Raw genomic sequence first — 25,406 nt, 5'->3', positions numbered from 1 at the left:
CGCAGCACCTACCAGCGAGCGGAGCTCTGAGTCTTCACTGCTGGGAGGGCTTTTGGGGACAAATCCCAGTAAAGCGTCGCTTGATGCTTTGGGATGAGGGAGAGGAGGGCTGGTGGGTTTTATTTCCGACCCCAAACGAGCCGAGGGAGGGGGAGGAGGACGGAGGTGGTTTCTCTCCCGCAGTGCCGGGGAGGGACGAGCATCCTGGAAGCCTGCATTAAGGGCAGGCGGGGATCCAAGTATTCGGCTCCCGGGTACCGATTTCAGTCCGCGGCCCCTAAAAAGGTGGAGAGCGTCCCTTTGGGAGAGGTGGGAGGAGGGAACGCGGGTCCTGAAGCGGGGGAACATCCTGCGGGTTGCGGGGGAACAGAGCTGAAAGATGCTGGAGGTGGGAGAAGATGCGGGACTCCGGGGCTGAGGGCCGGAGCCGGGGATGATCCCAACCCGAGGAAGGGGCGGGGGGAACAGCAGCCGGTCCCGATGCGGGGCCGGAGGCTGCAGGGGGCGGGCGGCGGGCGGGGCCGAACCCCCCCAGGTGCAGTCGGGCCGCCCCGCCCGCAGTCCCCGCTCCGGCTGCCCCGACCGCCATCACCATCACTCGCTCGGCTGGAAAATGAGCTTTTTCTCCTCAAAGCAGTGGTGAGTGAGTCCCAGTTCTCGGGATGGCGGCAGGGGGAAGAAAGAAAGGGAAGGGAGGGGGGAGGGGGCTTGGGAGGTCGTGTCCGCGGCATCCCCACGCAGGGGATGCGCGCTGCCGGGGTTTGCCCGCAGCGGCGCCCTCTGTGATTTTGGGCTGTGTTTCGGTTCCCCTTCCCGAGCTCCTCGCCATCCTTCCGCCGCCCAGTAGCATCCCCGCGGCGGGGAAACCTGGATCCCGCTCTGCCGGGAGGACATCGGGAGATGCTCCCCTTGTGGGCCGCGGTGCTGAGACTGCCCGGCTCATCGCACCTGTGAGCGGGCACCGAGGTGCAAAACTCAGCATCACTTAGCAGATTTCCAACGTAGAACCGCGGAGCTGCGAACCCACAGCGGGGTGTACCGTACAGGTATTGCCCATAGAGCCCCACATCTTCAAAGGGCGTAAAATGGGGGCAGCCGGGGGGCTCTGCAGCAGTAACGTCGGGAGTCTGGGGCTGAGCGCGGCTGAGGGATGGAGCCCAAAGCCCGGCGTTACGTTTGGGATTTATTTTTACTCGTAGTTTTGTTACCAACCAACCCACCGGCAAACTTGATCCTACTTTTCCTCCTGGCGTACTGAGGGTGAGATGGGGCTTTGTTCCTCTGGTAGGAGGGAACGGTGAGGGATGGAGGAGGATGGGGTGTGGGGACTAGCCGGGCGCGGTGCTGAAGGAGAGGGCAGCCAGGGCTCAGCCCGCCCCTCGGTCCACAGCTGATGACTTTGGGGGAATGCAGCTTCCTCAGGAGGGGGTCTATAACGCCTCCTGGGTTTACTCGGGGTGCACGTAGGGTTTTGTGCAAGCAGCTTCTGGCTTCGGGTGGTCACAGAGGCACAAAAAGTGTTGCCCCTCCAATGTGGGGGAGATACTCCCATCCCTCAGAGGACAACACACTGCCATGTCTTTCCTTGCCTCGTCACCACAAGCAGCTGTCCCGTGCCCACTGTGGCTCCCAAAGGTGCCAGCAGCCTGATAAGGTGCTGGGATAGCATATAAGGCTGAACTCCTGAGCTCTCCTTGTTCCTTCTCTTCTGTGCCCAGGAGGGGCTGATGGGGAAATCCCATTCAATCTGACCTGGTGGCTCTGAGAGATGCCTCAAAAGCTGCCCATCAGCCCTTCAGGAAATGGTATCTGGGGAGAAATGCTTCGGAAGTAACTGGAGTATTTTTAAAAGAGGTGCTTGCCCTGTGGTGGAGCAGCTCATTCCCGGAAACTCATTCCTTGATTTTCCTATTTAAAAAAAAGCAAGCAAGCACTGAAAGGAATGAAACTTCTTAGGTAAGATGGTTATCCAGCAGGTAGAAAAAAGCAGGTTGGGGTAAGTCCCTGTGAGGCTGCAGTGTTCTTGGCTTAGCCCACATGTGACACGAACTGAGCCCGTTCTCAGCCCAATCCTTGGTGCTGTCCTGGAGTCCGGGCTGAACAGATTCCATACGTTCATCTTTGTCCTTTTCTCCTACTTTGTCTTCTGTGTGCTCAGTAGGCTGTCCTGCTAGTGGGGAGGGTCTGCCATGGACGGCGGGCACATGGGCAGATACCGGCTGAGCGGTGAGTATGGCTGTGAGCTGCAGAGCTGGGGAGGGCTGTGTGTGTGTTTGAGCATGGAGTTTAATTTCCTGACATCAGTCTTTAAATCCCAAACTTTCCAATATTGAGCACTCTACCCTAAAAGGTGGTCGGATACAAATTGCAGCACACTGGGCTTCACACCTGGAGTTGTCCAGAAACAAGAGTTGGACGGGGTTCTTTGGTCACAGTTTGGGTACAGGCGGCTGTTCCCTTCTGGCTCAGCTTTTCTGTTGAAGTGGCTCTGGGGGGCAAAGCTGCAATGGCATGTAGATGCTGCCCGGCTCTGTCTGGCCCCAAGGCAGGAGCACCACGGCATGACACAGGAGGCAGTGCTGTGGAGTCCCCGGCAGCTCTGTCATCACAAATCTCCTTTTTTTCTTTCGTTTTCTTTCCCCTCCTCCTTTCCTTCTCGTTAAGCCGAGCCGTGTGGCTTTAATCGCTCGGGTGATGGAGGCTGCTGCAATGCAGCAACAGCTGCTCGTGGGGCTGCCACGTCCTGCTTTGCAGTCTTGAGCTGGGCTTTTTCCCCTCTGTATCGTCCCCTCGGAACTTGCTTTTTTTTTTGTTTCTTTCTCCCCTGCCCTCCCCCCGTTTCCAAAAGCATTTCCCCCCTCTTTTTCCTATTTGTGGCTCTTCTGATCATCCCAGGAGGCAGTCAGGTTTCCCCTACGGCACCAATTGGAATGCTGAGTATGTCTGAGAGGGATGGATCTGCACCCTGGGGATGGTGCAGTGAGTTCCGGTGCCGTGGGGAGCTGAGCTGGCACATGCTCACCTCACCTCCTGGGGCTAAAATCTCAGATTTTGTGCTTGCGATTTGCTGCTAAGCACCATTCATAACGCGCCGATGGGGGCAGCAGTGATTGATTCCCAGCTAATTCTGCGGGGCGAGCTCCCGGCTGGGATACAACGTGGCCAAGCTCCCTTCCTTGGGACTTCTGACACTGTCCCTGTCCCCTTGCAGCCACCGCCAGCCCCCCACGCTGGGAGATCGGCATCTACGCGGCAGGAGCGCTGTCGCTGCTGGGCATCGCAGCTGTCAACCTGTGGAAGCTCTGGCGTTCCGGCAGCTACCCTGCGCCTTCCCCGTTCCCAAACTATGACTACCGCTACCTGGAGCAGAAGTATGGGGCGGCGTATTCAGACATCAAGCACAAGGTAAACCATAAAAAGAATGCAGGTGGAAAGTTGGGCTTGACTCCTTTCCTCTTGAGATACACGCATTGGGGCAAAGTAGGGCTTGCAGTGGGGGAATGGTTTAAGTGGGCATGATGGTCACGGGCTTATGATTGGGCTTGCTGGTCTTAGAGGTCTTTTCCAAACTTAATGATTCTGTGATGCCATTTGGGGACATAAAAATAATAATGATAATGTAATTATGATTTGATGGTTGGACTAGACAATCATAATGGTCTTTCAAAACCTTTAGGATTCTGTAGTTGTGTGAAAAGCTATTATGTACCCCAAAGTGCCTTGGAGCATCTTGGCTGTCCTCTTGTATGCAGAGGGAGTGAACTCACTGCCTGCTTCTTCCTCCTGGCAGCGTGGGGCAGCGCTGGGCTCAAAGCCGTTGCCCAGCTGCAAAGCCAGCCTGAGAGGCACCAACACCTGCGAGAGCATCAATGAGCTGGGCAGCCTGGAGCTGATGAGCAGGGACCTAGGTCTGGCCCCCTACGGCCCCCTGAAGAAATCCGTCTCAGCTGACTCGCTCAACTCCGTCTCATCCATCGGGAACAACTTTGGGCAGGATTTCACCGTGGGGCAGGTGGAGGTGTCCATGGAATACGACGGGAAGGCAGCCGCCCTGCACGTCACCCTACTGCAGGGCAAGGATCTGCTGGAGAAGGAGGATGCCCGCTTTGAATCTTGCTTCATGCGCATCAGCCTGCTGCCAGCCGAGCAGATTGTTGGCATCTCCCGGGTGAGCCCCTCGGGCTTTTCGTGGAATCCCTGAGTGGTTGCTTTGGTTTTGGATTGCTTTCCCTCTCTGCATGAGATGGGCGGCCAAAAAATTTTGCAGGATTGGGTAAAAAGGCAATGGGATGACCTTAGTATTCTCTTCTCTTTCTGCGAGCATGGCCACTTTTGGAGCAAAACCTGTTATTTAATACCCCCTTGGGAAAGCAGCACCCCCCAGGTTCCTTTTGGCACCTGCTTTTTGCAGAAGGATTTTGCAATACATTTGGGTCCCACAGCTTGATTTCATCAAACTGTTCCTGAAAAGAGCATAAAGCCTCATCCCACCGAGTAAACCCACTTCTATGGGGGTGGAGGTTCCCAAAAAGGCAGTGAAATATCCTCCTGGCACCCTTTTAAGACCATTTTTACATCCGAAGATCAGGCTGAGTATTTATGCTCCAGCGATATTTATTCTTTAGCATCATTATTTATAATTCACCAGCCCTATTTACCATCTTTTGCAATCTTGAGTTACAAAGACAGCATTTTTTTTTCCTTTAATGCTCTGCATTATTATTATTATTTTTTAATAATAACTTACATTTCTATAGTAGTGTTCCTACAGATATCCCCAAAATACAACATAGGCTGTGAGCTGGGAGTCATCAGTGGTATAAAGCAAATCTTCTGCCCATCTGGTTTTCCCCCAGAGGTGCTTGAATCCCTTGGGGTTGCAGGGGCTGGTCATACCATGCGTCAAAAGTGGACCGACCGCAGGGATCGTCTACAAGGATTTCAGCATCGAGGTCCCAGCGGATGTTGCCATGGTTTTATGGTTAGTGATGGTGCTGGCTGTGGCCCTTCTCCAACTCACTCCTCCACAGATCCAGCGCGGTGCCTATGCCGTGGCCTTCGATGAGCGCTTCTCCATCCCACTGGACCCTGTGGCACTGGAGGAGGACAGCCTGCGCTTCTCTGTCTTCGGTATTGATGAGGACGAGAGGAACATCAGCACCGGTGTGGCGGAGCTCAAGCTCTCTGACCTGGACCTGACTGTGCGTCCCTTCAGTGCTTGGCTCTATCTGCAGGACACGAACAAGGTGAGGTGGGGTGATGCTCCTTGTGCTTTGGGGTTTTGGGGGTTTTCACCCATTCCCTCATCCCATCTGGTGGGTGACGGCACGCTCTGTCCTGCAGGCAGTCGACACAGTGGGGGAGATCCTGCTCTCCCTCAGCTACCTGCCCACAGCCGAGCGGCTGACGGTGGTGGTGGTCAAAGCCAAGAACCTCATCTGGAGCAATGGCAAGGGGACTGCAGGTGAGCGTGGGGCCATCTCAAGGCCCCAAAGCTTTGGGTTGGACATGGGTGCTTGTCCTGGTACATCCCAGAACTCTCTGTGAGTGCTTGTTGGAGTAAAACCAGTCTGGGGACAACCCTGCTGGATTGGGATTCGGTGGGTTGGGATGGCTTTCAGCATGGCTGACACCATGGTTGTTCTCTCCCCTTGGCCCTGAGCAGATCCCTTTGTCAAAGTCTACCTGCTGCAGGATGGGAGGAAGATCAGCAAGAAGAAGACGGTGGTGAAGAGGGACGACACCAACCCTGTGTTCAACGAGGCCATGATCTTCTCAGTGCCGGCCATTGTGCTCCAGGTCTGTCCTGCTACTCCTTGGGGACCACAAACCCCTGTGGATCCAGTAAGGACTTCCTGGGATGGAATGAGAGTCGTAGGAGCTGTGGTTGTGCATATATGATTCAGTGGGATGCGGTGGTATGGGAGATGGGCACATACAGAGTATGGCTGAGCATGTGGGGATAAGCATGTATGATTTTTGGGTATGGATGATGCAGGGGGATGGGTAAGTATTGGGATATGGTGTAATACATAGGGTATGGCTGCTGGGGGAGATGGGTATGTGTGACATGTGGGCGAATGCATGTGTGTGGGGTGTGCTTGTGTGTGTAGGTGCCTGCATATATGTGTTTAGGGGATGCGGGGGAAGTAAGGTGGTGAATAAGTATGGGATGGATGTATACATTAAGGCTATAGCTGTGTGTGAGGATGATGTGCATATATAGTTTTCTACTACATGGGGAGGACGTAGTGGTATGTGTATGAGCTGGGTGGGTACATAGGGGAAAGCATACTCATAAGGTATGGCTACTGGGCTGATAAGCACGGGTAGTACAGGCGGTATGAGTGCAAGAGGTACGGTGTGTAAGTGCTGACAGCCATCACTCCATGCACCCCTGCAGGACCTGTCCCTGCGGGTGACGGTGGCTGAGAGTGGCGAGGATGGCCGTGCTGACAACACGGGCCACGTCCTGATCGGCCCAGCAGCCAGTGGCATGGGCATCACCCACTGGAACCAGATGCTGGCCACACTGAGGAAGCCTGTGTCCATGTGGCACCCGCTGCGGAGGAATTAGGCTGCTGGCGGGGGCACCCTGCACACCTTGGGACCCTGTGCCCCAATGCCAGCTCTGCCCTGGCCACAGTGGCCAAGTGCCACTGTCTGGAGGTGAAAAGTCAGAGATGGCCAGAGCATCCTGCTACCAAAAGCCTCCACTGGGAGGAGGAGGATGGAGAAAATCCTGTCCGCACCTCTCCTCATCCGCATGCGCTGGGGGCTGCTGAGGGACCTGCTGAAGACGGACCAAAACCAGCAAAATCCTCCTCAAACTGCTGTCTGGGTGCCAGCCACAAGCTCCTCAGCATCCTGCATGCCCTCTGCTGGGCCCCCAAAACCAACGGTGACCCCAGATGTGGCCTCTGAGGGCTTCTGAGGGGACATGGGATTCTTTGGAAGGATTTTTGGCAAGCGAAAACAGAGAGGGGTGATAAAGTGTTGGCATGGTGCAGTTTCTCTCAGCATGTGTGGTCTTTCTGTTGGGTTTCAGAGGGGTTTCAGTGCACTGTACCAGGGCTGAAACTCTCCAAATTCCAATGAAAAAGGGAAAAATAATAGTAGAAAAAAAAGTTGTTGTTATATATCTCTTTTTTTCTTCCATCATTTTTCTAGCAGTGTCAGTTTCTGCTTTCCTACTGGCTGCCAAGGGGTGTCTGTCCCCAAATGTCATGGGTTTGAGGACAGGTCCAGGCTGAATCATCCCCTAAAGGCTAAATGTGGTCACCCCAAACCCTTTTCCCAGCTTAATTAACCCCGTGGATTCCCTAGCAGCAGGGCAGCTCTACAGAAATAGGAAACACCCCCCAAATTTTGTATTTTTAAGCTTCACAGGGAAAGGAGAGAAAAAGCTCTTTAGATGCTGTCTGCTCATGGGCTCCCAGCCTAAACAAGGTCTTCTGGGTAAGATCTGCTGCTCTGGGGAACCAGTTCCCCCTGTTTTCCGGAGGTGAACAGATGGAGAGATGCGTGGGGCAGAGGATGCCCTGGGGCCGTGTCCCTCAGCTTTTCCCAGCCTGCAGGTTGCCAGCAGGAAGCCAACAGGGAAACTGGGGCTCTTTGGGGGCTGTTTGCCAGAGTGGTGGCTGTTTGCCAGGGTGAACTGGGGAGGGGATTTTGTTCTGTGAATGGTTTGAGCTGAAAATAAACAAACGTGAGTGAGCCATTCAACCTGATTAAAGACATCATCATGGTGGTACCCTGAGCTGGCACCAATTTTCCTCTCTGCTCCTCTGTCTGGCTTTTATTTTGCAATTCCCCTACATAGGCTTCTTCCCCTTAGCTCATAGGTGCCAAGATTTCCTTCTCCCACATGCTGGCTCTTCCTCCTCCTTGCTCCTCCCTCCAGGAGCCCCCATGTCCCATCTGCCACTGTCCCTTGGCCCTGGGACCAGGGTAAAACCAAAGCTGTGCTCAGAACAGCTCTGCTTGGGATTGCCAGTGCAGTTTGCTGACGGATGAGGAGAAGGTTCTGTTGTGGGCTTATGCTGTTTTTTTGTGTGCGTATGGACATTAGTGCACTGGGATCACAGTGGTACCCAGGGCTTTTCACCGCCCACAGACATTTATTTTTTGCAGTAGCAGAGAGAAATGTCACAGTGACAGCTGATTGCTTTCAGTGTTTTAATATCCATCTTTATTGGCATGCTGCAGCCTCTCTGTGTACATCCTTTACTTTGTCAATAAGGATAACTGGGACAAATGAAAGTGCTCTCCTCCATCTGAGGTTCAGTGAGGCCCCAGTGCCTATATGTTCAGCAGCTATGGCACTGACTCCATGCTGTCTACCACCTAAAACAAGAGCTCCCATTTTCCACCACTGTTTAGCAGCATCTTTGCTTTATGCAGTCCGATCTGTTGGCTTCAAGTACCCAGAAAATCAGCTCCTTCACTTCTCCTTGCCTTTCTTCTTGCTCTTGCGCTGGTTGGTCAGGTCGCTGAGCTTCCTGTCCAGGCGGCGCTGGAGATGGGCTCTCTTGGCAGGGTCCAGGGATTTGTCCTTGGGGCTGCTCCCAGGGTACAGAACCCCTTCCCTGCTGATCCACTGCCGAGCGTGTGCCTTGGCCTTGTCCCCGCAGCCATGAACCTAGGGAGAGAGGGGACAGTGGTGGAACTGCGTGTGACATGGTGGGACGTGGGCTGTGAGCATGGTGGTGATGGGTTGATGGTGGGACTTAGAGGTCTTCTCCAACCTTAATGATTCTGTGAATCAGCTGCTTCTGCTGGAGCCCAGAGCTCCTCTTCCACCTGCTCTGCATTCCGAGTTAGTTGAATCACAGAACATCCTGAGTGGGAAGGGACCCATAAGGAAAGGATGAGGAAGTGGGGGGAAAAACACTTGCTCAACAGGGGTTCTGGCTCCCTTGAGGTGGCTCTAGGTAAGTGCTGACCCACACCAGATTCAGGTGTGGGTAAGAGATCCTTGGTTATTTGACACTAAGGCCTGATAATATGCAGAAAAAGGGCTGAACTTTGAAAAGTAAGAAAAACTCATTGATGTGGATTGTACTCCTCCAATTATTTCTCATTACAATTCAGCAGGGAGAGGTGATTCTGCAAGAAATAAATTTATATCCCAACCAGCTTGTGAATGACCATAAATACAACTATTCTTTGCCATGGAAACAGATAGTACTTGACAAGGGGAAAATCTATGCTGAGGATTTATAGGTCAGCTTGCTAAACATTGCTAAGCCCCGGGAGGCAAAGAGCTACGCTTGGGTGACACAGGATGAGGAGTGGTGGGAGCAGGAGGCCATGGATGAATGGAAGCTCATCACCTCTCAGCCATGTCCACTCTGACTGCAGGGCTGAGGCCTAAGGCTGGCTCACCATGAAGCTTCCAGCCCTGCAGATTGAACCTACTTGTCTGCTTCAGCACCAGAATGGAAATGCCAGACAATAGGAAGGGTGGGCAAAAAGCAAAGGGTGGAGGGGGAGAGAGAAAGCTCTCAGGAGAAGCCGTGCAGAACCGCCATGTGACAGCCTCTTCTACCTTTATAAAAACATCTGACAATGATGGTTTGGCTTTAAGCTCCCTGCAAGGAAACCTTGCCTGCAGAGCTCTCACTTAAAGCCCTTCTGCTGGACGCATCCTGCTCCTCTCCAGCCCGTGGGCAGCTTTCTGGCCCTGTGCATACCTCTGGGATGTGATGGCTGAGGCAGTACCGCCTGTTGCAGTGTGGGCAGAACTGGCCCAGGGTTGTGACACTGGCTTTGCAGCGGGGGAAGCCACAGGTGTTGTCAGCTTTAACGGCAGCAGAAATCAGAGTGTCTATATCTTCCTCTGATGCACTGTCTGCTGTGGTTTTAGCCGCTGTTTTTCCTAGGTAGAGGGCAGAAGAGATGCAGAGGTTTAGCAAACCCAAATAACTCTGAGACCCAGGCAGTGCAAAGTCCTGGAGCTAGTGTATACAGTGACAGAGACTTTGTGGCACTCGTGACACTGAACTCTGGCTCGTGCTCAAAGGCACAAGTGGGAACTGAGGGTCTCCCTTTGCTAGAAGATGGCTGGGGGAGAGGAAGGGACCACAACTGGCTGGGACAAGGATTCTCAGCTCTGATTCACCCCCACCTCCATGTTTAGGAGGGGCAAGTACCTCTCAGCTCTCTCCCCATGTTTGAGAGCTTCCAGTCAATCTCCTGCTCCTATAAAGTGAGGGACCTACCTTTGCAATCGCTTTTGTCTTTCTTCCTGCTGCTGCTGCCCCGAGTGCCAGCGCTGGACTCTTGCTCTTTCTTTGCCATCTCCTCCTGCCTGGCCTTCTCCCTCTGAAATCTCTCCAGGTGCAGCCTTTTCAGGTCCACTTTCCCTGAGCACTCACTTCTTCCTCCTGGCTCAGCAGGGGCTGGAGCTTCCCCACTAGAGTCCTGTGGCTGAGGAGGGGGCTGCTGCTCCCTGGGGGTTACAGCTGGGGCAACCACAGCCTGACCAAGCTCCTTCTTGCGAATGCTGATGTAGCGGTCTCTGCCCTCCCCGGTGCTGATGTGCTGCAGCCCATGCTCGTCGGCCAGGAGGTGGACCAGCATCCGGTCGTGTGGACTGAGAGATGAGGGGAAGTCCAACTGTGTCTCACCACTCTCCAGGAAGGCTTCCAGCACAGCTTTAAATTTGTTTGTGTCAGCTTTTGTCCCCGGGCTCTCCTTCCCAGGTCTACTTGTGCTAGAAGAGCAACGTGCTTCTTGTTTTTGAGGAGCTGCTTTAGCTGCTGTTGCTTTGGGCTTCCTCCCTGCAGCTTGCTGCGGTTTGGGGCTGGGTGCTGCAGGGGCCTTTGTGCTCTGCTGCCGCTCTCCTCTGTGGGAGTAGTTTTCAGGGACAAGGTCATCGAGGTACTCAAAGGCCGTGCGCACCTGGCCGTGCTGCCTGAAGTGCTCCAGCAGCCGTCCCAGGAAGGCCTGGCTGCCCACTGTGTGGCTGTCGCAGATGATGGCCACGTGGCGCCGGGCACGTGTCACCGCAACGTTGATCCGTCGGTCCTCAGCAAGAAAACCCACCTCGCCTGCAGGAAAACCAAGAGGGAGTGAGCAAACAGAGGCTAGAGAGTCTTCTTGGGGCTGGTGTGGTGCAGGGCTGGCTCCTGCTCTCATGACGACCAGTTGGGAGCCACAGTGGGGATCCTCAACCATCCCAGGTTCAAGGCATGTGGGCAGGAGAAATGCTCCCCAGGTGCTGCTAGGTGACCTAGGGCATGAGATCAGGCTGAGAAAGGCTCACCTGGAGGCAGAACTGCAGGTACAGTGCAGGAGGCACTCTATGCAATGCCCCCTGCCTGCCCCCAAGCCATGCACACAGGGCTGATTTTAACAGCAGCTCGGCAAGGTCTGCTCCTGCTCTCAGGCTATTTTCTCGAAGAGAAGCAGTAAGAGCTAGCGAATGCCAAGATGACTCAGTGAGGCTCAGCTACTGAGAGGGGTAGTAGGGGTAGCTTGAGAGATTCCAGACCCTGAGGATAAAGAGAAGGCCAGTGGGGAAGAAATTGCTTTCTTCTTTGCTGCAGTGACCAGTCTGGCTGTTTGCACCCAGTCTCTGATGCAGCAAAAGGGTTTCCTGCTGGGTCTGTAACGGCTGCAGAGGAACGGGCATCCCCTGAGCTGATCTACGTGGTTACAACAAACTCTCCTGGGTGTCAGGCTGCTACCAGCATCTCTCGTGGCCCACAGAGAACAGAGCTCTGCCTGGACAGCACATGGAGCCTGCTTGTCATGCATGCGAAGAGGGCTAGAGTCATTGCTAAGGACATGGGCTCCCACTGAGCCACCAGCAAGGTGAGGTGAGTCACTGTGAATAAGGACTATTCTTAGCCCTACACTCCACCTCCATCCTCCCCCCAGCGCTGCTTTTCCTGCTCCAGGCTTTCTTTAAAAAAGGCAGAAAACACCTCCCCCTTCAATGTGTCCTTTCCCCCTTTTTCTTTCTAGACATCAGCACTCCTGGCACATACAGTGTCTCATCCTCAGCAGCATTAGTGCAGGAAGGGACGTCTAGTTGAGGATGTGAAAAGGGGCAGAGGTGCTTCTCAGCACAATCCCACATGTGCCCTCTGCATGAGCTGCTGCCTCAAAACCCTTCAGCAGCTTTTTTCCAGCTATTAACTCCCACTGCAGTCACTGATAGCAAAGAACTCGATTTTCTGCTCTAGATTTTGCTTCCAAAAGGAGCATTTTCTGTGCACGACTTGTGATGCCAGCTTTCTTCACTCTTCACTCTTTCTTCACTTTCTTCACTCTTCAAGCCCCATCTAATTTCTGCCTTTTTCTCAGCGCTCCATTAACCACAGTGCCAACCTGACATGTACCATACACAGGATTCCAGTTCAATAATTTTTGAGGTTGCAGGACTGTACCTAGCATGGGAACCTTCCTCTGCAATCCTGAAAGCAGATGTCGATTTAAAAATAATGAGAAGAAATAAAGCTGAAAAGAATCTTGCCACTAAACTCATTCAGAGTGAAGTGCTAGAGACAGTCAGAATTATACTTGGCAATGTATTGAGTGACCCATTCCTTCCCCATTCCCATTCTTCCCCTTCTCTAGCAGCATGTTCTCACCTTTCCTGTTGGATCTCACGAATGACAAGATCACTGCCTCTTTCTCTCTGCCTTGGAAACCATCAACTGATTTAATCTCTAGCTCAGGGTACTTGTGGCAAAGGTGCTCTCTTAACATATCCACCTGATAAAACATGAGAGAGGTGACTTAGAGAGAGAAGTGCAAAGGGAAAAGCATTAAAATGGCATTATTTGGAACAGCCCCTTCCTCTCAAAGGCAAAAGGATGAGTGCTTGCGTCTCCCAAGTGCTGACTCCTGATGCTGGGAGTGGAAAATACCTCTCAGAAAACACCACCTCCCTCAAACGCCTCAACTTTGAGAAGGTGGCCACAATGACTGATCATATAATTTGCCTCTGCTGCCTTCTGCATTCCTCTCTCTGAGAGTACTTTGGTATCGCTCCTGGAAGTGTCTGAATCCACTCTCGTATGTGTGAAGAAAGAGAGGAGGTGCCAGGAGGGCGCCAACTCACCTGGAGGTTGTAGGGGGCTACAACAGCGATGTCTCGCGCCTTCACACCAGCATCTACCAAAGCCTGGATGTGCAAACCAGCCAGCTGCACTTCTCCTAGGGCACAAAGCATAAGGGGCAGTGAGCCAGGAGCACATCCAAGCTGATGGTGACAGCAGACTGGGTGTGCTATAGATTGGAGAAGCTTGCCCACTTCCCCTCATAGCAAAGAAAGGCTCAGGCAAGTCCTGCTCCTGGCCAGCATTGCAATTCCCAACTTGGCTCACTTGGATAGAAGGTGATGTGCTATGCATTCCTGCTCCCTGATTCTTATCTTTCCAAGTCACCAGCTCCCTACATCTAAGCTTAAGAAGAGAATAACCTCTCTGAACAACCCTTGGCTTTCTCCTGCCTTAATCCAAGAGATCAACACTTAACCCAGGGAACAGATTATTTTCCTTTTGAAGTGAAACTTTAGACCTCACTGCAAATCTACTTTTCCTCTCTGTGCTGTGATGAAAAAGCCTCCAGCTTCTAAGTCACTGCATTTCCAACACCCCCGTGATCACATAAAAACCTTCATGTTCCTTCCAGAGCTGTCTGCTCAGGATGGTGGTTGCTTCAGGGAGATCGAACAAGGACAGTCTAAAGAGGAATGCAAACTATTCCACATGTTTATCTGCAAGACTGATTCTACCATCTATTTTGCAGCAAAACACATGTATAGCATTCCAGAATCTGCAGTCTGCTGCTCCAGAAGGCTAACTCCCACATTTTGGAAGACTTGCATTTATCTCCACTTAGGATCCCTGACTTATCTCAGACTTCTGTCTGGAGACAAGAGCCTTTATCTGTCTCAGAGGGGTGTGGAAAAATGAGATCCTTTCTGCTGACAGTTTTCTAAGCCATAACAGTGTTGGGGTATGTGGATTGTCAAGTGAAGCATCAGATTTTAGACAGCCCATATGCAACACAACCTGGCAAAGGCCCTCTGTGAGCCTACCTAGCCAGACTAAAAGTAGGAGTGTAAGCAGTATCCCTGAAGAGCAGATCACATCCATTCACCCTGCTGCAAAAGCAAGGACACAAAGGAAGTAGTGTATTCTTGTTCCTATTAAGTTCTCTTGCATTATTGGAACAGCTATGGCACGTGACTTTGCACTAAATCTCCATAATGAAATCTATTATTTAAAGTCAGAAAAACAGCACAAAGCTTGGTGCCTTGAGAGGATTGAGAAAAGCCTTGTGGGACTTTGTGAAAGTGGAAAATGAATGGGAGACAGTTCTGAGCCACATCTACAGCCTGGGTGGAACATCTCAGGACAGTGACTCAGCAGTGCAGTAGCCGAGCCCTCGGGAGGCTGAGGACTTCAGTCAATTCCTCCTAACAAAATATTCCCAATACTAGTACCTGGATTCCCCTTAGACTGTTCATCTTCCACTTCCAGCTCCAACAGGCCACAGCCAGCAGTGTCTATGAGCAGTAAAGGAATCGTGGTCTCTTCTGTGCAGGTGACTCCTGGCAGGTCCCTGCAAAAGATGTTGGGAAAGGGCCACGTTAACAGCACTAAAGATATGCCAAAAGGTGATTGGATGTCTTATTGCCTTCTCCTTCCAAGAATACACAGCTGGATATTGCTTGCCAAGGGCAAGGTATGGACCAACAGAAGTGCGCTCTGCAGGTGGTGAGAGTCTGAGAGCTGAGATTCCCCACCTTTCCACCCCTCCAGGCTTTGGTCTCTTTGTAATGGCAGTGATGCTACTGAGGAGCCTGGTGGGGTCTCAGTGGTGGGCTCCCTAGAGATAAAAGCCACAGCCACAAGCAGAGGAAGTCCCAAAAGGCCTGAGGAGGCCTGGCAATACCAGAAAGCCACAGCTGAAAAGACATTATTCCTCTGCGTAATGGAACTGCTCTTTAGATTATTCCAAAAACGCAAAGACCGGTGAGGTGGGTCAGCCAACAGCACTGTGAGCCTTCTTGTCAGCTGTGCTGCACAGCCCAGTTGTTGTAGGCGGTGTAGGGGGATGGTGTGGGGGTGTCAGTGACTCGCTTAAATAATCTCAAAGAGGAAAAATATGCAGGCCTAGGAAGCTGTTGCAGCTAATTTCTGTTTTTACACTGCTGAGAGTGAGGGAGAAGAGCATTACCAGAGATTTGACAGCAGTGCTGTAGGGAAAGAGAAGAAAGTGTGGCACAAGGAACCACAGAGGAGTTGAGTTTTTGTATCCCCTCTACATCTTAAACTACTGTATTCCAAAAGAACCAAACTAATTAGCCTCTTTTTTTTTTTTTTTTTTTTAATACCCATGGAAGCTGCTCGCTGAATTCACAGCCTGGAAAGAGGAGGTGTGATGGAGGGCAGCAGGACAAAGGCAAAGATGACAGAACCCCAACAATAACATGTCACTGTACATCACATGCTGATCAAGGAGAGCTGGGGCTTCAGGGGGTTTGCAAATAATCAAGGAAGCCATCACAAAGAAGGACTGCTTCCAGATTACAGGCAGGGAAGTGAGAGCAAAGGCTCCAGTTCAAGGCAAGCCCCCGCCTGTAGCCCTAGTACTGCATGATATTCTGCATTCCTATGCCACTGACTGGCCCTTCTATGAAGCTCTCTGGAGCCTTGATGTCCCTTAGGGGAAAGATGCAATTCTCACCTGCTAAAAACCAGCCTAAGAAGCAGGGATGGATTTGTGATCCTGAAGAGATTCCTGACCCTTCATGACAAAGCAGGTTGACCATGCAGGTAGACGACAGTTGCCGGCTCAATGTGCTGCCCTGGGACACCTAGGGACCTGTGCTTCATCCAGGAGAAGGTGATCCCAGCTGGGGGAGTTGCACATCATAACTGAGGAGCATTTTGCTTGGGTACCTTTCAAGTATGACACTACGGGGAGGGGTTCCCTCACCTTCCCCATCAGTGAGGGGTGCTGGCCCCCTGAAAAGTGCTAACAGAAGGGACACCCAATGCTTCACTTAAATAAAAACTGACAATAGGAGCTGCTGATGATCTTCAAACCAGTTTCTCATGGACTGAGTCACAAGTTTTGAATGTTGGAAAATACTGCTTGCAGCCTCCTGGACTAAATTCTGGAGATGTGTGGGATTTCTGAAGTGTTTCATCACCTGTTTCAGAAGGAAGGGAGGTTTGGGAAGAAGAACCATCAGAGATGAAAAACTTACTTATTTCTTGCTCAGGTACAGAATTAAGCAAATCATTTGGTCTAAGCCAGAAAAGGACCTGAGGTGGTTACAAATATAATAGAGGAATTTGTACTCACAACCTAAAGATAAAATCATAGTTCAACACCAAGACACTGCATTATCTGGTATTCTACAGAGGCCCAGAAATTTTACATGGTTTAGTGCCTGAAGTGAGGATTGCTGTATTCATGTGATGTGTCAGCAGACTTCATTTCAGGTTTAGACATCAATTTCCGCAGGAAAAGGCATGGAGCCGGGGACAAAGCTGCACTATGGAGTGGAAAATAAGACATTCACTCTTTTATCCATCATAAAAGCAAAGAAGAATAGCATCCTACATCATCAGAATAATAGCCAACAAACATCAACTTTTCAACTAACTCCTAATTCAATGGTTTCAAACCTTTTTGACTGGGGTTTCACTTTAGCTACTATTCTTGTGTAGTTAAATGGGAAAAAAAGCACAACAAAGAACAGGAACAACTGAGAAGAGTGTTTTTTACATTGGAATTAGATCTGCATAGCTAAAGCACTGCTGAATGAGTCCTGTCCATCTCACCTGAGCTCTTCTGGTATAGATGAACAAGCAGAAAGAAGCCTTTCCTTGAAAACCCACTGCATGCACCTGTATAAATATATTTACACACAAAGATATACAAACCAAGACAGGAGTCAGCATTCACTGATTGATCAGCTTCACTGATGAGTAAAGCCCTGAACAGAGCATGCTGACACAAGCAGAATCCCCACGCTGGCTGCAGAGGATGAAGGTGAGGCTGTTGGAAAGGTCTTAAACACAAAGCTTGGTTTTGTTTTGTTTATACGTTTGGCCAGAGTTCCTATCTCATAGTGTTGTTTGTGCTGTTCACAAGTAAGATCACCAGGAAATGAGCACGAGATGGCCTCTCCAGCTCTCTCTGTCCACTTCCCCTGTGAAATGGAGAGATTCTAGGGGAATTTCAATTTTTCTACCTCCTACATATTTGCATTAAAAAAAGCATTGCTAAAAATACAAAAGCACCATGCAGACAGGCACTGTGATATTTTGTGCTTCTCTGAGGCCAACAGAGAGAATTAATGTTTTCCCATCCACCTCCCAGAACTATGCCGACTACAATTTTAAAAAGCACCAATTATTGACAGTCACAGCTTGTGTTAGCAAACAATTGCCTGTCCCAGGATGCAAGTGAAAAGAAATATGAGTCACTTCCTCTAAATTAGCAAAGAATGGGTAAACTGCTGCAGACAGAATGGATCTGATGCTTTCAGTCTTGCTGCAGGCACTGGCTTGACAATAAAATCAACCAAGCCAGAATTGGAATCTTGCTTTCTAGTCTCCTCTGTTGCCACCTTTGGGATCAAAGATTTGGGACACAGTGGTCCATATAATAATTATTAGGATGTGTGAAAACGCACTAAATCTGGTGTCTGGCCCTGCTCTCAATGAAAGCTTGAGATGGAGAAGAACTGCTTGGGGTAGGCACACTGCACATCAGATCTTCGTATGTTCTCACCAGGTGCAAAAGGATTTCATTTACTGATGTATCATACCAATGGAGCAAATGGAAGATAACTCTGCATGGCTTCTTGTTACAAAGGAAGAGGACAACTACCACCTAGGTAATGATCCCTTGATGAAATAAAGGACAAACAGAAATGCTATGGCAGGAAGGGATGTAAAACTCCACCACGGTGACAAAGCCAACATGGGATGAAGAAGACACCTCTGCTCAGATGCATCACCGAGGAGGAAGGCACTTACTTGAGCAGATGCTGGGCTACGAATGGGTGAGCAGTGAGCCGGCCACCATACATCTCTGAGGAAGCCCACTGCATGATGGCTTCATGCATCCGGTACTGCACTGTCAGCATCTTCACAACCTTCTCCCCGTACCTCTCGATGACACGCTCCATCAAGCTGAGTGAAAGGCCCTTGGCAGCAGCCCTGTGTGGAAAAAGCAAGTCGGAACTGGAGTCTAGATGTCTGCATGAATTTGGACTATAGGATCAATATGCATCTTCTTGCTACAGCCATGACAGTGCTGTAGCTGGAACAGGATGTGGTGCTAATCAACGCTAATGGTGTTAGTGCTGTCAGAGCACCCTGGATATACATCCCAGAGCTTTCTGAGCATGGCAGTGGCCACGCTGTGATGGTGCTACCTCCCTGCTCTTCCCACTGTGTTTCACTTGGGTACCAGAGGGTTCAGGAGAGGGAGCAGGACAAGGCTGCAGCATCCCCAGCATAGAGTCACAGTAGGGTGAACATGCTCAGGAGTAGACCCATGATCAGATCAGCTTGCATGTATCAGGATGGAGAGATGCCCCCATGGGGAAATGCCTACTGGTACTGCCAACATAACATAAGAGAGACAAACAGCAGCAGCCAGCCCCACCTGGAGTGGTTGCTCCTCCCATGCTGCTCTATGCACTTCAAATAAGGAATGAGGATGCCCAAGTTCTCAATCTGGGGGGAACAGCTCCAGAATGTGATACTCTTAACCCTTAAGCTCAGTTTGCCAGCATCCTCAGTCACACTTCTCATACCAGCTCTATGTATGGCATCAGTGTAATGCTGCACTCGCACTGCTTCCAGCTCAGGGAATGGCATCAGAATCACCTAATGCATTATTACTAGAGCCTGACCCTACAAGCATCTTAAAACATTTGGTGTCAACACAGCCAGATCTCGATGATGTTTTACTGAGACACTTAACGAGCAAGTATTCTCATTAATCCTTGGCTGCTCACCCTAGACTAATGCACTTCAGAGTTTATTGCTTTATTGCCCATTAAGAAAACCAACCCTGTCATGTATGGCAGAGGTCCTGTGCTTCTATTGGTGACACAAATTAATAAAGCTCCTAATGAAATAAGACTTTCAGGAGTCTAATTGCTTTCTGTTTGCCATACAGAAAGGGTTTGTTGGAAGCGTTACTGTCTGAGGAAGGAGGACAAAAGTCGCTGCATTTTGAGCATGTCTGAGCAGAGTTTTCTCACCCTGTGTGCACAGAGAACTTGTGGTTGGTGGCAAGGGGTTCTGCTTGCTACAGTGAACAGGCATCGGGGTGACAAAGTGATGGTAGAGAACAGCTTGGGAGAAGCACTTGTGTTGAGGCTAAGGAGCACAGCATGCATCAATTACTGCTGCAGGGAAGCACAACATTAATACATGGCACTACGGTGAGCTGGACTGCCCAGCCCTGTCCTGTTAACAGCAGGGTACTTGGTAAACAGAACAAGGGACTGCAAATTCATTAAAGCTGCAGAAGGAAAAACTGAGGGGAGATCTTTCCGCAAAGTCGAGACTCATTAGCTCTCCTCCTTGCTAAACTGCAGAATATAGCACAGCAAAAAACGGATTGGAAGCAGTGATCCTGCAGCTGCAGGACTCTGGAGACAGCGCTGTTTTCCAAAGGCTGTTTGAACTAATGAGCACTGAACAACAAAGACAACCACGGAAGCGAGGAGAAGGGCTGGCAACGTGCAGTAAGGCTATTACAGGATGTGACTCTGTTGCAGGAAAGGAACCCAGCTGTGCCATGTGTGCTGCTGCTGAACATGACCCTCTGCTGAGCTCGTTCACTAAGCCCTTACAGCTGTGGTGCTCCTGGGTTGTACTACAGAGATCCTTGTTGCTCCCAGCTTAGGGTACAAGAGAAAACCAACACTGACAATGCTGGTGAAACAGCACTTGACAGAGGTATGCTGGGTTTTCAGGAGGGGAAGGGGACTAGGTGGGGCAATGCCCCTTTAGGTGCTGTTTGCTGCAAGTGTGATCTCTGCTGCCAAGAGAAAAGCACTTGTAGTTCCTTCCATGTGCCATCTCGGTGCTCATGAAAAAGCTTATCACACACTGAGGCACCTATAGGCAATGTGGTTTTCTGGGCCAAGAAAGCACCATGAGGTCTGAATTGCCCCAGCTACTCATGCCCTCTGCCCAGGAGCCCACTTAAGCTCAGCCCTTTGCTTCCTACCTCTGCTACATCTTATCTCTGTCTCCTGGATGGACCCTGTAAGTTACTTCAATCCTATCTTTAGTTCTGTCTCCTGGGTATATACTGGGTCTGGTCTCTAGTTTACGTCCTGATGAAGATTGAACTTGGTTTATCCCTCGCTGGGGCTGTAAATGAGCCCCATTCCCAGCTCCCGGTCTGCCTGCCGTGCTCAGGCTGTGGATAATGCTGCTGCCAGACCCCAGCTGTGTAAGTCACATCAGGCAACTGAAGCAGAACGCAAAGGATAGCAAAATAAGCTGCTGGCAAAGGCTCAGAGGGATGCAGCCTTCCCAAACAAAATTAACTTGTTAACTTCCCTTTCCTTTTGGCCTTTACTCCCTTGCTCACTTGCAAGTCTACAGCTGACTTTTCAGCAGAACTGCAGGAAGTACTTGGTGTTTTTTAACAATAAATATTCTAAAGTGTTTCTGCTAGAGATAGACAATAAAGCATGGAGGAAGCATTAAGTCTCCCTGCAAGCCTTGGAAATAGTACTCTTCTGTATACTAACCATGCTGTTTCCACCACAGGTTTCTATGTGAGGTTATATGTTGAATTATAACGAGGATATTAATTGCTCCCAAATATTTCACCTGTTAAAACATTTCCTATTATTCACACCTCAATTAATTTATACATGATTGATCCCTATACCAACACCATCATACACGACAGGTTTCAAGTGCTGGTTGTTTTAGAGATACTGCAGTGGGATGGAAAGGTTAGACAGACAGAACCACACTCCTGATGCTCAGAACGTATCTGCTGGAAAATCTTTAAAGTAAAGTTGTGAATGCTAAGATGACCTAAACAAGCCCACAGCAGCCAGTATTTTCAGTTAGCCTGGTTTTGCCTTGCTTTAATTGCAAGAAGAGGCTGCACTTTGCTTGAATTACCTTCCTGTGGATAGCAGATCCCAATGAAGGAGGATGAGGCCCTGTTCCTGCCCAATGCTCTTCACAGGTAAGGCTTCCTCCTCCAGCTCTTGATGCACATTAACGGTGATAGCTGTAGCCAGGTGGAACACTGTAGTTCAAGGCTTCTCTACTTTGTGCCATGAGTTCTTCTATCCTAGTAGTCTTAAGAGGTTTCACAAACAGAAGTAAAGTAGTAGTAAGCGAAGCTGTGCAGACCTCCCCCCTTTATGGATATTTTTTAATCTTTGCAACTATGAGGGAGGAGGGTAGCTTCTTGTTAGGCTACTGAGGAGGCTTCTACAGAAAAGCATGGATTGACATTTGCTCTTTAGTGATATTTGCTCTTGGAGGAGCAGCATGTGGATTTGGGATGGTGGAAACAGGCTAGCTGCCTGCAAATAAGACAGCAAAAGGCTCCTGTGCTTATCTAAGAAACCAGCAGAGAGCAACAGATCTGATAGGTATGTGAACAAGTAAGTCAAAGCCTCAACATGAAGAAATGCAGAGAACAAAATACAGCTTCTCTAGACAGGGCCCAGCTCCCAGAGCTGTGCGGCAGCCCCTTTGCTTGTGCTCACAGTACGGCACTAATAAAGTACCAAAGCATCTCTGTTTAACAGAGGCTTCCCACCTTGCACAGGACTGACTTTGCATACTGTAGTACCAGACGATCCTGCTGTCAGCCCATATTCAACTCAGCCAACTTCAGATCCCTTATTGAGGCCCCGAAAATAGGAGCCCACACACTTCAGGTCTGCTGTCATCAATGGAGGAGAAGAGGAAGGTAGGTGGAAGGATTTCAGTCCTCGGCATGAATCATCCCTGGAAATAGCTTATCTTTTTCCATTAACCAAAGAAGGAGCTGGCAGGTGACTGCATTCCTTAATTAATCTCTGGCAGTACCTCACATGAAGGTAGAACAGACACACCTTTGCACTGCATCTCACAGCCTACAGGGAACACAGCTGGGAAAAGCACAGAGGGATGCTCTTCTGTATCTGCTTTATTTGTGTTGTGGAGGGGACTGTGCTGCAAAGAGGAAAGCTGTGGCATGCACCTTGATCAATAAAGCAAATGCTTTTAATCCAGCAGCAATTAAACACAAGGCCAGAGTTCAGATGTATGAAGGAAAGACCTAATATTTCTAAAGGCTTTTATCTGCAAAATAATCGGATTTCTCAAAATAAATCATTCTAATTAATCAATATTTGTTAGCTTTCGCATTTCATTAGGAGGACTATTGTGGCAGATTCTGTCAGTTGCCCCAGCTGGACCTCGCTGCACATCCTCCCCATCACAAATCAGCTGGGGACTTTCAGTAGACAACAACAGAGCTTGAAAGAAAAGCCGTTTTCTTTGAGCATTATATAGTTTTGCTTTCCATCAGCTTGACATGTGCTATGCAGGTTTCTTCCACAGGGCAGATACTCTGGCACCAGACTACTGAAACCCTCTGCAGATTCAAGCACTCTGCCCAAGAGTTATCAGTTCTGCAGAGAACAGGTAACATTAAGATCACCTGTGATCTCAATCATAGAATCAAAGAATTACTCAGGTTGGAAAAAACCTTGAAGATCATCAAGTTCAACCACAACCTAACCATGCTACCCTAACTCTTAACAGCCCTCTGCTAAATCATGTCCCCACATCCAAACGGTTTTTAAACACATCCAGGGATGATGACTCAACCACCTCCCTGGGGAGCCTATTCCAGTGCTTAACAACCCTTTCTGTAAAGAACTATTCCGATATCCAACCTAAACTTACCCAGGTGCAACTTAAGGCCATTTCCCCTCACCCCGTCACCGGTGAGAAGAGACCATCCCCGCTCTCACTGTGAGCACCTTTCAGATACTGGAAGAGTCTGCCCTCAGCCTCCTCTTCCCCAGACTGAACAGCCCTAGTTCCTTCAGTCTCTCCTCACAGGGCATACTCTCCAAGCCCTTCCTAAGTCTTATTGCCAATGGCAGCTTTCCACTGTAAAGTCAAATTAACAGAAAATTGATGGAGAGACCAGGAGGAGATCCAGGAGATCTGCAGCAGATGGGTCCTACCAAACAAGAGCTCTTAGTTGTCAGCTCCATGATGCAGCACCAGTAAAGGCTCCTGGCAACGACCAGCACAACAGAGGGCAAAAGAAAGCAGCTGGCGGGCGGTGTAATGTTTTCTGTGCTCATCTGAAAAAAAAATCTGCTTCATTTCAAAGAGCAGCCAAAACTGACATCAGCTTGAGTATTGAAGCCACTCACCCATAGTAATAGGATTGGTGTTTCTACTGCATTTTGCCCTTACTCTGACAGTCTTGGGAAAGTAAGTCCCTGCCTTGGGAGCACAGTGAGTGTTCAGTGTTTTCATCCACTACAAGCTTTTGACCTTGTAAATAAAGCATGGCTGTGGCAATTGCTCTGGGCCCACAATATGAACAAGTGAATGTATCACTGAGAAAACCAAAGTAAAACAAAGCCCTTGAATCTGAAGGACGAGAAGGCAAATTTATTTTTGTTGGCATGCAGAAACTTACTCCAAAAAGTACCTGGCATGTTATTCAAGGAGCCTTGTTGACTGAGCATTTGATTCCAAATTAAATCAGACTCCAACCTAAAGTAAGTAAGCATGGATCTACAGAGCTAAGCTTGCTCTAGCCTCCACCTAGTCCCTGACTGTCTCTTTTCAACCCAAAGTCAGTAACACCTCAGTCACCCAACTCCCCAGTCCTGGTCAACCATCTGAAGGTAAGAATTTTTTATTTCCAACTTACAAATGGGGAAAACCTAGGCACAGAAACACAGCCTGCAGACTTGCAGTAAATGAGCAGCAAGACAAGAAGGGCAGGGGTTCCAGACAGGCATTTCTGTGCAGTTCACCAACACAGACAGTGAAGGAGTGTGCTTATCACTTGCCAACATCTGCAAAACAAAATCTGTCATGCATCAGACAATAGCAAGAATCAGACCTTGTCTTCATGATGATGCAGCACCTTGAGATTATTTGTAGTAACTCTCAGGTACCTGCTGGGAGCTGCTGCCTCCCTCGGATGTTTCATTTCCCTGGCTCAAAATTCAAGTGAGGTTATAGATATGTATCTGGTTAATTGTTTTTTTGGAAGCAGGAGAAAGTTCATAAAGTCAGCCCTATTTCTCAGCCCTATTTCTCTGCTTGTGCACAATGCCAGTTCAGTCATTCCAGACCAAGAGCTAAATAAACACGTATACAATGATATTTTAAACCACTGGAAAGCTCCCAAGCACTATATGGAGCATCCCCTCAAAGCACAGGCAATTTACACCAGCCACAACTAATTGTTTGTACACAAACTAATTGTTCTTAATGTTATACATACTACAAAGTTTTCTAATTACTACTGTGTATCTGATAATGTGGTGCAGCATCTCAGTGGTCCAACTCCCACATTAATATGTTAAATGAACAATTGCAGAACCACAGAGGCAGAATTTAATAAAGAGGAGACTTGGATTAATATGAGCCGAGCCTGATTTCCTTCCATAAAGCTTGCGGTCAGCAAGCAGGAGGTAAACCAAGGCCACTGTTCTTGCCAGGTGGGAAGAAAACTTCAATGAGAAAAACAAAATATTTTTCTTAAAAACAAATATTTTAGAAGTCTGTATGTAAATACTGGTCAGTGAGACCAGGAATTTCTTCTCTCTTTTATTTGTCTTCTGTTTGCTTCCCATTTTACTAACTCCAATGGCTGCTATGCACTATTTTAAACTGTCTTTTTCAACAACTTTTCCAGCCACTCTGAAAATTTCAGTGTAAAACACAGAAAACCAAGTGCTGGTAAAAAAGCAGAATGAAGAAAATGTCTCTGCTGATGACACATCTCTCAGGAGTAACATCTGATAAAATACACACAATTTTGCGTAATCCAGTATTAGAGCATAACACAAGCACACTTTCTCACTAAAGGAAAAAACAAATGAGCAACTCAAGCTCAACACACTGAATTCTCTGGAGCTGAGGACATTTCAGATGACTGATGTAAGGATGCAGACAAGCATGCTGAAAGCAACCATCAATCCCCCAGCTACCAGCAAGGACAGCATGCCCTCATCTCACACTGTTCATCTCACCTGTCCCCTGTATAAAGCTCACAGTGGGAAGGCCTCTACATCATCACAATGCTTTTGAGCACTTTTCTGTGATGCTGAAAATGTTCCCAGTGTCACAGATCTTCCTAAAACATGGTTTGGCATGACAGGACAAGGGGGAACT

At 49.4% G+C, this 25,406-nt stretch overlaps 2 protein-coding genes across 5 annotated transcripts in view; one reads left to right on the top strand and one right to left on the bottom strand.

Moving 5' to 3' along the window:
- Positions 1-555: 555 nt before the first annotated feature.
- On the top strand, positions 556-8,014 carry SYT12 (synaptotagmin 12). 3 transcript variants are annotated; one of them, XM_042837352.1, is made up of 8 exons: positions 556-639; positions 2,159-2,226; positions 3,212-3,405; positions 3,791-4,168; positions 4,857-5,246; positions 5,344-5,464; positions 5,666-5,799; positions 6,404-8,014. In XM_042837352.1, the coding sequence occupies exons 2-8, from the start codon at positions 2,190-2,192 to the stop codon at positions 6,575-6,577; spliced, it is 1,428 nt and encodes a 475-aa protein (XP_042693286.1). In that variant the 5' UTR covers positions 556-639; positions 2,159-2,189; the 3' UTR covers positions 6,578-8,014. The 3 variants fall into 3 exon arrangements, with proteins under 3 accessions (XP_042693286.1, XP_042693287.1, XP_042693288.1); XM_042837353.1 differs by lacking the exon at positions 556-639 and adding an exon at positions 738-1,046 and having other exon boundaries at positions 2,162-2,226; XM_042837354.1 differs by lacking the exon at positions 556-639 and having other exon boundaries at positions 738-2,226; positions 5,031-5,246.
- Positions 8,015-8,164: 150 nt separating this feature from the next.
- The window catches only part of IGHMBP2 (immunoglobulin mu DNA binding protein 2), a 35,521-nt gene continuing 18,279 nt past the window's right edge, over positions 8,165-25,406 (bottom strand). The window contains exons 9-15 of one of the 2 annotated variants that reach the window (XM_042837365.1): positions 18,021-18,203; positions 14,465-14,583; positions 13,076-13,170; positions 12,603-12,726; positions 10,224-11,054; positions 9,696-9,880; positions 8,165-8,641 (exon numbers count right to left, since the gene is read on the bottom strand). In XM_042837365.1, the coding sequence (XP_042693299.1) occupies positions 8,444-8,641; positions 9,696-9,880; positions 10,224-11,054; positions 12,603-12,726; positions 13,076-13,170; positions 14,465-14,583; positions 18,021-18,203 (1,735 nt within the window). In that variant the 3' untranslated portion in view covers positions 8,165-8,443. The remainder of the gene's footprint in view (positions 8,642-9,695; positions 9,881-10,223; positions 11,055-12,602; positions 12,727-13,075; positions 13,171-14,464; positions 14,584-18,020; positions 18,204-25,406) is intronic. The other variant, XM_042837366.1, reaches the window with a different exon arrangement.

The sequence above is a fragment of the Centrocercus urophasianus genome, unplaced genomic scaffold (genome assembly GCF_019232065.1).
Source record: "Centrocercus urophasianus isolate 14NV4802_14NV808 unplaced genomic scaffold, USGS_Curo_1.0 seq_7, whole genome shotgun sequence".
Lineage (NCBI taxonomy): Eukaryota > Metazoa > Chordata > Aves > Galliformes > Phasianidae > Centrocercus > Centrocercus urophasianus.
This window is presented reverse-complemented; position numbering and strand designations above follow the sequence as displayed.